This window comes from Hirundo rustica, chromosome 2 (assembly GCF_015227805.2).
Source record: "Hirundo rustica isolate bHirRus1 chromosome 2, bHirRus1.pri.v3, whole genome shotgun sequence".
Taxonomy (NCBI): domain Eukaryota; kingdom Metazoa; phylum Chordata; class Aves; order Passeriformes; family Hirundinidae; genus Hirundo; species Hirundo rustica.
Window position 1 is genome coordinate 78,409,362 of NC_053451.1, and position 15,179 is coordinate 78,424,540.

Below are 15,179 nucleotides of genomic sequence, written 5' to 3' on the forward strand. Positions count from 1 at the left end.
GCACAGAAAGATAGTTGTTAATTCTGTCTTAACAGTAGAGTTCAAGGAGTTAGTAAGCCTTAAGGATATATAGGTCGGGGTGGAAGAAAGAAATCCTGAGTGTTTCCTGTAACTGGCTGTAATTCCTTGTGCAGTCAAATAGGCAGAGTGGTCTTTGGCAGATCCAGGGAGGAAAATTGGTAAAGATTATGGCGTACAAGAACGGGAACAGAGTAACTTGTATTTTGATGATGTGCTTAAATGCAAACAATTCCTGATTCTCATCTCTTCCTTGTGCAGTATTCCTTTATTTAAAGAGGAAAATGAGAATCTCTTGTGTTTGAGAATGAAAACTGCTGTAGCAGCTGAGGGTTTACACCATTCAGTGGGGGTTTCTGGCACTAGGATCAGAGAAGGGAGCAGCAGTGGCAGCAGATAGTTGTGCTCCTCTGCGCTGCTCTCTCCCTGAGAGGGAGAGACCTCTGAGTTGCTGTGTGCATGCAGGACAGGGCTGTTGACTTTGGTCCCACCTCTAGAAGGAAATCATAGAGTCATAGAATATCCTGAGTTGGAAGGGACCCACAAGGGTCACTGAGTCCAACTCGTGGCCCTGCGCAGGCCAGCCCCGAGAATGTGCCTCCTGAGGATGTTGTCCAAATGCTTCTTGACCTCTGACAGGCTTGGAATCAATCCAGAGGATTGATGTCATGATGTCATTGTCCATGCACAAGGAAATAAGCTATTTTCTATCAGACATGACATACTTCCCCCCTCTCATTTGTCTTGCCCTTCCTGACAATCCTTTTGCGCTTTTTGGGACGCCTCTTCAGTTTTGGCTTCTTTTTCTCTCATCTTTCACCTGCAGTTTCACCTCCCTTGCAGAGTCATGGTCAGACACCAGACATCTTGCCTGAATGAGGGCCCCTTCCCCATCCCTGTCCAATTGTGGTTCTGAGTTTAGTCAACTTTTCCCTGCCTTGTTTTTTGCACTGCCTAGAGATCCCTGGCTCCCTTCCCTGCCTGTTGCGCTTGGTCTCCCTCCTGTTTTGGGCCCTTGTCCCAGTCTGCTCCTTCGTCTCCCTCAGGTCCGGCATTTGTCCCTGCTGCGCTCCAGATGCACTCCTCTCTCTTCCTTGCTGCCTGGGTGCCGGCAGACCGGCCACAGCCAGCACAGGAAAGATGGGCTCCCTCTGCTCCGGGGCCTGGATCTGTTCCAAAGCCTGGCCGTGCTCCAGTTGGGCAGCCATGGCAATGAAAGGAGTCTTGGGCTCCTCTCTTCCCAGGCTGGCGCGTGCTCGCCCGCTCTGTGGGCAGGCGTTGGGTTGCCTCTGGGAAAGCATGCCACGTTCGAGCGTGCTCAGCAAGGAGAGCCTCCTGGGACACCCTGCTTATTGACTCCCTAAAGGCCTTTGTGCGCCGAGAATGCGCTGTGTGCTACCGTCGGAGACGGGTATGAAAACTGATTTCCGTGTTCAGCATAATCTAGAGTTACTTGAGACTCGGGAGCCAGGAAAGGAATCTGAGGCGTATAGGATGTTCTCCAAGGGAAGGAAGAGCAATCTAATACCCAGCATGCCTGCTTTGCCCAGCACAGCAGTGTCCTCTGCCGTGCTGCTTTACTGCGAGCCTCGTATTGAGTGAGAAGACCCGTTAAAACTTTCCAGGCAGCGTTCACGTTGGATTATTTGAAATGTATTATTTATTATGTCCCTCTTTCTGCTTGATCTTTCACTGTCAGCTTCTGCCTCTTGATATCTGAATTTTAAAAAAGGATCTGAGTAGTACACTTCTCTCTCTTGCTTGGACTGTAAAGGCTGTCTTGGAGTGTTGCTTCCAATGACATTTCGAGGACTGGTGGGCTGCTTTGGCAGTATTTCTGCTATCTCTCCTTTCCAGTGCTGCAAGGAAGAGAACAGAAGAAGAGAATCGGTGCTTTCCACTGTCCCCTCTAGTAGTAAAAAGTACAGATTCCACAGATAATGCTTTTTCACACCTCCAAGCAGGTGAGTAATTAGTTTTGAGATGTAACAAGAAACCACAGGGATGTAATCTGTACTGAAACAGGTTTGTTGATAAAGAGACAATGGCATGGTTGAACAGGAAAGCCCTTCTCTGGGTGCAGCTTCTGAAGCTTGCTCTAACAGTGCTGGGCTTTGGAAACTTTTCATTGTGAGAAGTTAGTTAACAGTTAGAAAACTGTTAGTTACAGTGGGAAAAGACATTTGTTCTGCAGACATAGCAGCACCTTATATAGCTACATCTGTCTTATATGAAAACCGACCCTTGTCCAAGCATATATAATACTTAAATTTTAGCCAGACATAAAATGAGGATGTATCAGTAGCAACAGTGTAACTATGTATGTCTCACAGTATCTCTGATGGCTGTTTACAGAGTAAACGCAGCATTATCAGTTATGTAAAGACACAAAAGTACCCTATCTTGAAAGATCAGGAGAGCTGTCATAGGACAGGCAGTGTCTGGACTGTGATGCTTAGCACAGGTAGAGTCTTTCCCTGATTATGGTATCTGCACAAAGAGACATGAGTTAGGATCCTAAGGAAGTTTGAAAGTTTTGCAGTAATTTTTAAAAGAATTTTTGAAGGAAGAATAATGGCATAATTATAAAACACTCTAGGGTAAATACTATACAATCACGCATCATGACCCATTCTATCTCCAGCAGGATGCAAGTGAATATATTAAGTTGTTTTCTAAATAACAGTACATAAAGCAATATTTTTCTTCATGGTACAAGTATTTCTTGCTGGTACTGTGTCATTATTAAGTGTGGTATTTCCTTGGTCAAGAATAATAAAGGCTTATAGAAAAAGACTCAATTAAAAAAACCCAAACAAAACAATCATTGTATATTTAATTATAACAAGCAGTTTTACAAACTTATAAAAAGTCTCCTTTGGGAACAAACGTTTAAATATTTCAAACATCAGGAATTCTTTTCTGCTTTTATAGTGGGTTATATACTGAGCGTAGAACTTTGGCCATAAATACGTTTTTCCTGGTGCTCAAGCTATGTAATAATTTTGTGGGAGCCTGATCACAAGCTTTGGGCATAAAGGAAGCTAGTCCAGGCCATTACGGCCCCAGTTTAACATGTTTGGATAGGCATCATCTGTGGCTGCCCAGTGCTGAGCACTGATGTCATCGGCTCTGCGGTTTGGAGCCACTGGGCCATAGGGGTGCCCATCCCCTGAGTGAGCACAGTGTGCAGCTCCGGGGCTTCTGCTCCCCGCTCCTGCACCGTGCCAGCATGGGCGTGGGGCTACCTGGAGTGACACCTCTGGTGGCTCTCGCAGGGCCAGGCACGCTGACCTGTTTTGGTCTTTTGGTAGGGGTCTGTGTGCTTAGGGCAAGGAGAGGCTCCTCTGAAGGCCACTGAATGCCTGCATTCGTCTCTGGAGCTCAGCAGTTCTCTGGAGGATCTGGCTTGCATTTAGGCAGTGTGAATAGCAGTACTGTATACTCATACTTGGTTCAGAGAAATAGCATTTCCCCTGAGCTGTTTTATTTCTCAAAACCAGGACTGTATCAGATTTTTCCCCCAACTGCTGAACAGTAGTATTAATGTAGTGTGTTATTTATTCTTTTGACATGTTTTTATTTCATGGAAAACGTCTACGTTAGGCTTGAAGCTGGGTATGAGTTGCTGGATCCCTTTCAGAATTCTGTTAAATCTGGAAGTTAATCAGATTACTTTGTTCTACTATAAGCACATTCGGCTTGGCTTTCACGAGGTGTTGTATGGGTGAATGAGCCCAGAGCACTCCAGCTGGTGTGACAGCTTTATTTATGCAGAGTGATGGCATGAAAGGGTTTTGGAAAATGCTTTTAATGGCTTCAGGATTGATTTGTATCACTGTTGAACCACCAAACTGCTTGAAGTTCTTACTCACTTCACTTGTGTTTTCTAGTGACAAACTGTGGGCTCAGGTGATGACCTGGTCAATCAGGAAACTGTGCTGGTTGGAAACACAAGAAGTAGAGGTTTTCTTGAACTCTCCTTGCATGTTCCTAGCATTTACCATGTGGCAATAAAGCTTCCATAATCTTTTTGTTCATAGTGAAATAGTTTTTTGCCCACATGGTGATGCTTTTATATCTCAACTTTAGAATGCTTTACATCTTCATAAAATGATATCGTGTACTTTCTCACTTCCATAACACATTTTATCGTCAGTGAAGGATTAGCTGGGTGACTGGCATGTATTTCATGTACTCTTTACTCTTAATACTTTTTCCTCTGTGGATTTTTTTTCAAATCACATTTTGTTACTTGTGTGAGTGTGCTGAATTTTACTTTTTTATGGGTTTTAGCGGCAGAATTGGCAGGTTATGCAAAATAGATGGGGTGTCAATAAAATTGGGTATGTAAGTATATGATACGTAGCTTGCAGCTTATTCCTAAGCATAATTTCTTATGCAGGCAGTTTTGTCAATGGGTTGAAAAACATCTCAGAAAGCAGGTTGGGAGTTTCACGGTGAGGAAGAAATATCCTCCCTCTGGCCTGAGATAAAGCAGGAATTTTGTAGAATAGGTGTGGTCTTGTCTAATTGAGAAAGTGTCAGGGAAGTATTTTCAATGGAAAACAGTGTTGAACTTCATGTCTAAGTGTGTTATAAACACATATATGGTAGTTATCTGGTGATGCAGTAAGTGCAAAACAAGTGGGCAATATTTAATTCAAATTTTGATTTGTCTAATAACAAATGAAGCATTTATGTTGAAATACCTCCCTCTGGTCTATTAAGGGATTCATGGCTCCACAAGATCCCTGTTTTGCTCAGACGGTGCCTTTGGATGTGAAGGGAAAACATAGTTGTTGGGTGAGAGTCACTGATTGAGCAATTGGAGCTAATTGTCCCCTTGGCTTAGCAGATGAAACACTAATTTTCCTTCCAGGAGTAGCCAGAATTACCTGTTTGTACAGTGCCTTCAAGCTGGGTGATTTAAAACCTGAATTAAAAACTTTCAAATCGGCCTTGTTGGTTTGAATATGATGTTGGCATTCCTGATTCAAGTAAGCGATCTTGATCAGGGTACAGGGGTGCTGGGTAGGAGCGGTGAAGAACAAAGCGAAGACAAGTCTCCAGAGGTTGGGAAACAGTCACAATCAGTCCAAAGAGTATGAAGAGATTTTTGAGGAGTTCCTTTGAGAGGGTGAGTGTAAGAAGTTTTGCTTACTTAATTGCTCACTTACATGTGTATAGTGGCTTTGCTTGCCTGTGAGAGATGCAGGGAAGAAGAAATGTTTCGTGCCTGCAATCAGTTTCTAATGCAACATTGTCCAGAAACGTAACACAAAGTGAATCAATATGTCCACTGACTTGTTCAATATCACTGATGGCCATCAAAAGTAATTGTAATGTTGTGGGTTGAAATGAAGGATTTGTGGACCAGATTGGTTTAATTCACAGAGCAGTCTGTATTTGTGCTTAAGGAGTGAGGATTTTCACAGAGGCAATTGGAAAAGCATAGATTTATCTATCAGTGCACTTGTTGATAGATCTAGTGACAGGTGTGTGGCTGAGGAAAAAAGATAGCACACATCAAATTTGTGCAGGATGGAACCGTTCTTTGCTGACATCTGGCAGAAGAATTGGAATCTGGGACAGCTGCTAGTGCCACAGAATTGCAGACAGTTTTAGGACCTGAATGCAATGAAGATAAATGAGCTCCAGTTGGAAGCTGAACGAATGTGGGCACTCTGAATGCTGTACTGATAGGCTTGTGAAAGGTGGTTTTTATCCTGTACAGTCGTAAATGCTCATTATTCTGGACTTCAGGTTACATTATTGGCATACTGAATAATTTGAGTTTTTAAAGCTTTGTGTTACTGCTTAGGTCCCTAAATTTGACATCAGTTTCAGGCTCTAGCTAGTTTTGTGTTAACTAAGTGTACTCTATTGCTCTATTGCTTTACAAACCTGAGCACTTAGTCTGGCCAGCTGTATAACCATCCCACAGAAACTGGGTCAAGGGATAAAAGAGTGTTATTTAGAGGTTTTCGGGGTCTGACCAAGATAGGCAACTTTGTGGGCTCTCTTCATTTTCAGTACAGGTGATGAATTTCATTCTTTTAGAGACAGTCTTACATAGCTGAGGGAATTTCCTATTGCTGCAGATTTTAGAAAGTTTGCAGAATGCTGAAGAATCTGATTCTTAGACTTGTTTCTGCCAGTCTCTGTCTGATTTTTGGTAGGCAGACGTGGTGTTTTCTTGAGCAGGCGGGTTTTTCAAGGTTAATTTTCTGCATCTTTAGGGACAGGAGAAAAAAAAATATAAATAAATCTATGTTTAGAAATTATGCCTGGTTAAGGAATTCACCCTCCATCCTCTTTCCCACTGACTGTACAGAGGATAGCCATGACCTATCTTCTTGCTGGTCTTCTTGACCATACCTCACCTTGAGCCTCTCTACTTCTGACTTCATGAAGCAGCCATTGCTTACAATGTCAACTCTTTTTGTTTTGAGCTAGAAGACAGTCTAATGGTACAGAAAAACAGACAAGAAGAAGGCCAGACAAGAAATGAGTGCAAATCCCTACATCTGCAAGGTTTCCTTTAGAGTCTGAGTCAAACTTGGTCTGCTGGGTGTGAGCAGAGAAACAGACACTCAGCACTGGTGTCTGTACTACTGCCCTTCAAGCTTGAGCTATTTTTCTATTAAGAACTTTTCCTATTTCTTTGCTTCTGCAAAAATGCAGGATTTTATCAAAGAAATTATGAGTTAGACTTCACTGATCCTTTTAGGTCCCTTCCAAGACAGGATATTCTATGATTCTGTGATTTACATGAATAATTTTTTCTTTTTAATCATCATATTTGCTTTGTACAGTTCTATCAGGGACTTGCGGAAATTAAGTGGGATAATGCCTTGCAGTATAAAAACCTGAACTGTATTGGCCCTCTGCCTGTTTCCCATCATTTCAGACTGATTTTTAGTTTCAGGCTTCCTGCTCCTTTTGCTTTGCTGTATTATTACTATTTTTTAATATGGGTTCAAGATACCTGATTTCATTTTTATGGTAATTGTGATTTACTAATGAAAAGGCAGCATCGTTGACAATTTATTCTACATGTATAGAATTTTCTCTTACTGAAGGTGTTCCAGGTCTGCTCTGTGCTTTTGGTAGGGTTATACTCACACAATCCCATTGTGCCTTGGGCTTCCTCACCTTTCAGAGGAGTGTACTGAGCACGGTGCTTCCTTCTGTTTTGTGCTGTGGAAATGTATCATAAAGGAAAGAAAAGAAGTGGAAAGGGCTTGGATATGTGGTACCATTCTCTCCTGTTATAGGAGTCTTCAGGCTTTGGGAGCCTCTTGCTGCATCAAATTCTCAGCCCTGGTCTGACCTAAAGAGCGGAATAGGTGAGAGATCACTGTGGCACCTATTCCAACATACTGCTTCTATTTTCCTCAGTATTTTGTGATTTTTTTTTGTAGCCCTTTATTCCTGCCCCTGTTTTCCCTGCCCCAGCCCCAACAAGTGCTGTTTATACTTGCAGCTCCCTTCAGACTAAGTAAGCTTGATACTTTTTTCATCCTGCCAAAGAAATGTATGTGGAAATTTTAATTGGCCAGAGCCTTTCCGATGCTATAAAATGTGTGTGCTTTGAACATGGAGAACTGAGGTGCCTTTATGCTGAACCATATGGCTGGCTTTGTCCAGCTACTGCATAAGTGTATACAGACCTTAAAACTTTAGTCTAAGCATTTAGTATCTGTATAAAAGGGTTATTAATGTGTAATTAGAACAAAACATCTCCAAATCTATCTAATTGCAGTTGTAGGGGTTTTTTGTGCATTCCACGTGCTGTAAATAGAGAAAGCTTGAGTCAACCCAGTGACTGCAGCTGGTTGGGCTTCACTCACCCTGGTATTGGGTTTTCCAGCCTGCTGAGAGCTGATTTAATTTGCCAGCCCAGAGAAGAACAAAACACTGAATTGTTTTCTTTTGGGTTAGAGAGGTGCCATGGCTCAGTCTGAGGAGGGTGAGAGTCAGTGCTCAGCATCAGGCAGGAGTGTATGGGTGGTAGCTGGGAAGGAGCAGAAGGGGACAGGACTCCTCCATGGGCAGCTCTGCTGTCTCAGTAACTTCTCCCCCCACGCAGGTTAGGACACAGGTTCATTCTCTGCAGCGGACTCTCTCCATCTTGCAGGTGCTACAGCACTGCCAAGAAGGGCACTAACGTCCAGTGAACCTGCAGCTGAAACAATAGACTTGATTTTGGCCCTGGATTTCAACAGCTGTCAGAAAGAGCAGGCAGAAACTCTTAATTTTTAGAGTTCAGATGAATCCTCTTTTGTTTGCCACTCTCTGCTCCCGTACTGGTTTTCTGTCTCCACATGCGTTTTGCTTAGGGCTGCATATATTAGAATCTGGTGGCTGCTGCTCTTTCTTCTTGATTAATACCTTCCCCAATTTACTGTTGTCTTTCTACTGTAGAGTGTCTTTGAATTTCTCTATTGTTTGTCAAACCCGATCCATCTCTTCATCACAACAGACATTAGGCATCCTAATCCCCTCAGGTTTGCTCAGTGTTTGCTTAATACTCTTCTGTTGTGTTCTGTGACCTTAGTTCACTGTCTCCTAGATCAAAGTGGTATAGAGAAAGGTATACAGCTTGACTGATGTGCTGTGTTATTTTAGAGAGGGTAATTTTTAAGGCCTCTTACATAAAGGTATAGTAAAAATATTATGCTGATGTTATGACAGCAGCATAGTGAGACTGGTGTCATGCAGAAAAAAAACCTAAATGACTTTCAGTGCAGCATGCTGATGTTGAGGCATATAGATTAAAAAATGAAAGATCTCCTTTTAATTTTCCAAGTAGCAGATGCTTGTGATCAGGGTAGCCAATGGTTCTTAGGTCTTTGCTTTCAAATGAAAGTGTATAACCAAATGGTTCAATATATATTTAAACCAAGAATTTCTGTATTACTAACTTTTTTGTCTCCTAAATTTGTGTGGTTTTTATGTGTTTCACTGGCCTGTCTGATTATGTGTGTGGGCCACTGTATCATCAGTCAGAAGAACACTTACAGAAGGGTTCAATGTCTGTAATATTTCCCTGCATGGATTATTTAATGGTATCACTTGAACTGACTGGGTTGAGTCCTGTATATATGATTTAATGGAAAGAACATAGCCAAAATCTTCTGTAGTAACACAGCAGTTGCAGAGGTCCTGTCTGCCCTCTTGGTGCTGTCTGGGGTATGAGATGACTTCAGAAGAGCTCTTACTCAGACCAGAATCTTTGTGCACTTCTAGACTGGGTGCCGGCGCTACCTTTTTAGATGACCCTGTGTACTCCACACACAGGAAAAACAGATTGGTTTGCAAAGGGGCATGGAGTCTTTAGATGTAGAGCTTGGTGTCTCTTCTTCTGGAAGTCCTGCCTTCAACTGCAGCTTCCTTGCTGGCACTGCTTGTCCTATAAAAAAAAAATAATTATTTTTAAAGAATAAGATAAATATAATTGATTCTTGATAGATTTTTAGATTGCAATGATAATTGTGAAGAAATTGGCCTCTCTGGTAGTGGTTGGCATGGACTTGGATAGGTTTCACTCTGACCTTGATAGGCAGGTTAGTGCTGAATTGTTGCAAAAGCTTGCCTACATTTTTTTCTTCTCCTTCACTTGTGCCAATTGAGCTGATACTTAGAAGTGTGGGATTCATAATTTTTAACTCCCTTCCTTCTCAGCTAACATTTCTTTTAATCCAAGTGCTGTTATAACGATTTTTTACGCCTAAGTATTTGCAGTTTAAAAAATCTGTGGGAACAGATTAGTCAGGACATGGAAGAGTAATGTGTAGTAAATAGTGTATCCTGCCAAAGACAGGGCTGTTTTTATTCTATCCTTATGGTGGGAACTGGTATCTTATTACCTGTCACTGTTCTTTATAGTATCCTGTAGAACTGGTGTTGCATTCACAAATTCATAGGCTGTCTTGTGCTTTCTTTTTTTCCCATATAGGCTTCTCAATAATTGTAACCTCAGAGTTAAAGCCAGGCAGTGATTGGCAGTACTCTTCTTATGCCTCTGTTCAGCTGGAAGGTTGCATTTTCATTTGTGCCCATCTGTGTGCAACATGTTTTGGTCATTGATCACCATATAAAAGTCACTCAGAATGAAAATGCATTTACCAAGAAAGATAAATGGACAGTAGAAGTCGTTTTCATCAGAAACCCAACTAGAGTGTCAAAAAGCAGGGTAGGAAAAGTGAAGTAAAATTCTAGTGTGCTGTGTAACATTCAACAAGTAAAACTAATGGTGCTTGAATTAAAAAAGAAGGTTCAAAATTGTGCTAATAATGAAGAATTTCCCAATCAGTGCTGGCTTTTTTTCTGGCCTTCCCAGTAGCGTGCCCTCACAGTTCTTGGCTCATCCGTGGGATCAGGCCAGGACCCAGGTCTAGAGCAGCTCTGGTCCCCTGTTGTGTAAGTGGTGTCATCTTGTGCCCCTTGGCTTTCCTGCTTCGCAGACCCTTAACAAGGTGGCAGCTGCAAAGGGCCAGAGAAGGCTGGAAGGAAAAAGTGCTGATGTAGCCAAGAGGGAATGATGGTCAGCAAGTGCTGAGTTGTCCCACCTGCTCATCTCGCCTTCCTGCCTTCTCCGGGAATCCTGTCGGGGGGTGATGACAGCCTGATTCATAAATAATTAAAAATTGACACATCTAATTGAAATCTGGGTTCTGTTGTGCTCTGTTCCCAATGTGGTCTTGTTTACATTTCCAGGAGAGAAAAAAAAAGTTCCCTTGTGCAGTATTGTAGCCTGTCTGTCAGCCTCACCCCCAGGAGGTGATTAGCCTGTGTATTTTGAAAAGTATGAAGTTGGCTGATTTTCTTGTCTTCATATGAGACATTAAGAAAAAATTGTGATGGCTCTCACTTTTTATTAACGGTCATACAGCTTAATACCTGTATGTATATATATCATGAAGCTTATGCGCAGAACATCTTCTTTATGACTGATGTGGTCTTCTTTGCCCTTATTCTTTTATCAGATACAAGAAACGCGTTTCCCGAAACATGGGTGAAACTGAGCAGAGACCAACAGCAGGATCCCGCTTAGGAGCTCAGGAAAATGCTGGGATCAGTACTTTGGAGCATGGACAGAAACCACCTATGACACCTCCAGGAAAACTTGTCTCTATCAAAATTCAGATGCTGGATGACACACAAGAAACTTTTGACATTCCGGTAAGGCTGTGGAGGTTGGGGTGGCTAAAGATTATTTAGGCATTTCTGATAATGCATATTCTCACTCCAGTTCTCTTTTTATTTCAGCTGTGATTCTTTGGCTAATGAATCTGTGTTGCCGAGAAAAGGGCTGTTGTGTCTATCAGCATTAAATAGATGAGAGAGCAATAGAATAACATTAAACAGGGAAGTGAACTGTAGATGACAGTTATTAGTTCCTTCAGAAGAGGTCTAAGTCCTTGGTGGGTTTTTTCTTTAAATATTATATTAGAGGTTTCTTCTACTTTCTGAACAGTTGGTGTGTTTCCTTGCTGCTGTTTTGCTTTTGATCCAATAAATTGTAGATCTATACGGATTTTTTTGTCTTTCCTCTGGTAAGTCCTTAGGATATTAACTTGAAATCATCAAAGTTTTCCATAATTTATATCACTCTTACAAACACTGAGTGCTCTCACAGAACTTGAGTGCAAGGAAAGAAGCAAAGCAGACTCATCTAAAGTTTCTCTGTACCCTGTTGAGATTAATCTAGGTTTGTCCTTGCCAAGGAGACAGAGCTGCTTTAGTGTGTGGCTGTGATCAGTAGAATCAGAATTAGTTTTGGTACCAAAACCGATCCAGTTTCACACAATCTTTCTGTTAGTTGCTGATGATTTTAATGTGCCATGCTTACACAATTAACATATAATGTGGTTGAACTCTGTTGCTGTTATGGAAGTGTACTGGAATGTATATTTTTCAAAGTCTTCAGGGTTCAGTGAATAGGAAAGCGGAAACCTGAGTTCAAATTTCATCCTTTGTTACTTGCATTTTCTGTAGCTGTGGTAATTTCCATGCCTTCATTGGCTCAGTTTTCTCTTCTGTAAAAAAGAGGATCACCAGTGAGATACAGAGGTCTTATACATATAATGCCCTAGTAAAATGTTACCCCTCTATTAACGTGAAGGAATTCTGAATAGGAAAATTGTAATTAAAAAGGTGTTTATAATGTTTTTATGACCTGCTTATGAGGTTTTGTCTATTTTCTATGCGTACATGCAGATGCTTTTTGATCTGCTCTCTGCTGCTGTTTGTGATCCAACTGCAACCATGTGTTCAGTCTCGGGTTTTATTTTAGTGGAAGGTAAATTCTCTGGACAGGCAGGTTGTGTGAACTGAACTGCCATCAGGTGAAATGCCCATGTATGCTGCAACTTGTTACTTTTGTGCCTTTCAGAATGCCTGTCAAATATCCATAGCAAACAGTCTTTAGGTAAAAGTCTTTATTCTTTAGATAATTGTTGCTGCTCAAAAGTGTAGTTATAGTTTAAATCATCAAACATTAATAAAATTTTGGTGTTCTTTTATGTGGTATAAGTATCTCTCTTTTTCCAGAGACAAGTTTGAGGGTTTTTAAACTCATCTGTAGATGCTAATTCACGGTATTTTGAAAATCGAAAATGTGCAGACACTTAACAGAAACCATTTTGAGATTAGATCTCTTTCATTAAATTGTTTAGAAGAAAATAGAAGATCATGTGGAAGCAGTGCACCCTATAACTCCAGCTTTGCTTCTGGGAGTTCAACAAAACAGTGTTTTTTGGTCTTTAATATTAGAAGATACCAACATTTTATCTGTTTTTATCTTCAGCAACACCTGGAAGGTCTGGGGATTTAAACAACTCTCTGTTGAGATCACTTCAATATGATTGTTTTCAGAGATTTTATTTCATAACCATCACTACTCAAGGAAAGCCCAGTTGGTTTGAAAGGCAAACCATGTGGTGAAATACGCAGGATGCTTAGATACGAAACCTTTTGCAGCAAATCTTTTCTAAAGCCTTTTGTCTTTAACCTATGCACAGTCAAACAGAGGAATACGTGTTGTTTTCAGTCTGCTCTAAAAGACGTTAATTGATTTAGTCCCATCTCACAAAACTGCGTAAGATTTGATACATCTAAATTGAGGTGTTTATTCATGTTGGAAACCCCGTGTTCCTATTTATAAGCCTTATGTTTTTAGCCAAATTGTTGCAGCTTACACAGAAAAGGAAAGCGATGCCGTTTCAACAAAATATTTTAGGAGCAGCAAGTGTGGCCGTGGGCAGATGATGTTAAACATACATGCCTAAGCACATCTGTGGGTTTGCTTTTCAGTGGAAAATTAAAGATTTTTTGCGTGGTTGAAGATCTGAACTACACTTCCCAAAACCTGAGCTGCTACAATTATGAAAATAGCTTTGCAAATATGATACAAGTATAAACTGAGAAGGATTCGTGTTTCCTACAATTTCAGGAATTTTGCCGCACAAACCTTTCTGTGTTAGCAAATGAGCCAAACTTTGGGTGGTTTTATTGATGCTTGTAGTGTGTCTTGTAGGATGGTATGAAGTTTAATGATGCCAGTTTATTATTTGCTCACAAAGTCTGCGTAAAAATGGAAACAGATACTGATGCTACTCCCCCTTGAGTCTGGGGGAACTGTGTGAAGTAGTTGGGACTGTCCATCTGTCTAGTCCTACCTGTGTGGTACTCTTATTATACCTTATTATACCTTCTTACAATACTCTTATTATACCTTCAGCACTATCACCCCATTAAGACCTTATCTATGTGGTATTTTTATCGGGTTTGTTATTGTTTTGTTTGAACGTTGTCATGGTTTTAGGTTTTTATTGTGTGCTTGTTTATTTTTCTTGTTCATTGAATTTTGGGTTGATTTGTTTTTAAACTATATTCCAGGAGTCATGATCCAATATCCTTGCTCTTAAGCAATCCCTTTTCTCACATTGTATACAGATGTCTTGTTACTGTGAGTGCCAAATCCATCAGGTTTTTATATCTATTCTGTATATAACAAAACAGGAGGAAAATATGACCTACTTCAATTACCCCTCAGTGCTGCTGCTCTTTGGGCTGTTTAAAAGTAAGGTAACTCCAGTGTCATTTGAGTTTCTAAAGGAAAACTAATTCTTTAGGTGTTAGCGCTTTGATGCCATATGATCATACCATGTCTGGCTCATTGTATTACTTCTCACAAGAAGAGAACCCCAAATGAACAAAAAAGAGAGAAGAGACATCCACGTGCCTATGTATGGACCCATAAATTATATTTTTTAATAGGAAAAACTCCACATAGTATGGGAAGAGATTTCATATGGGAGACTTCAAAAACAGAAGCCACAATGAAGGCCTTTTCATCAATTGTTTTGAATGCTGTATTGTAAAAGAAAGGGATAAATAAGAATAATCTTTAGTGCTGCATGCTGTTAACAAACAATATTTCATTGCAGAATCTTCCAACATACCTATGTTCCAAAAAGCTACTGAAAACTTTAATAGATAATCCTGGATCTTTTACACACATCCAGTTAGCTGGCTGGGTACACATGCTTGAGGGGGGAGGGGGAAAGGTAGGCACTGCTGTTTACAAAAACAAACAAACAAAACCCCAAAACAAACAAAAAAAAAACCCACGTAACTTTGACTTTGTGTTTCCTGCCTTTAACATATAAGAAAAGTATAAAATTCATCAGTTATCTTTTTTGAGCACATTTTTGTCTCTTCAGCTATGAGAAGACAAATTATGTAGAAAATCCTTCCCTCTTTTAAGTTACTCAGCATTTTTTGACTGAGTCTCTGTACCTTCAGTTTTTTGTCTGCTGCAAACTCTCAGACAAGAACTAGATGTCAGCTGCAGTTGCAGGTGATTAGTGCTTGAAAAATCAGGCCATGAGTCAAAAGTTCATGATCATCCAGCACTTGCAGCTGTTGGTCACGATGTTGCATGCAAGTGTGGAATATATTTCTCCCCTGCTTTTGTTTCTAAATTCTGCTTTGGCTTTATTTACTGAAAAATTAGTTAGATATGCTAAGTGGAGACTGCAGAGGTCCAAAATACAGCATTCTGTTTCAGCCAGTGTTTGGCTGAGTTATGACAATGTGATAGAATGAGCAAATTTCCTTTCTGCTAGATAAGAGGATAACAACTTTAG

At 40.8% G+C, this 15,179-nt stretch overlaps 1 protein-coding gene across 7 annotated transcripts in view; it reads left to right on the plus strand.

The window, feature by feature from the left end:
• Window positions 1–15,179, plus strand: part of FARP1 (FERM, ARH/RhoGEF and pleckstrin domain protein 1) — a 203,696-nt gene that overhangs the window by 27,654 nt on the left and 160,863 nt on the right. For 6 of the 7 annotated variants that reach the window (XM_040057281.2, XM_040057286.2, XM_040057284.2 and 3 more), the window contains exon 2: window positions 11,013–11,208. In XM_040057281.2, coding sequence (XP_039913215.1) covers window positions 11,038–11,208 — 171 coding nt within the window. In that variant the 5' untranslated portion in view covers window positions 11,013–11,037. Of the gene's footprint in view, window positions 1–1,316; window positions 1,430–11,012; window positions 11,209–15,179 lie in introns of those variants that run through there. The other variant, XM_040057282.2, reaches the window with a different exon arrangement.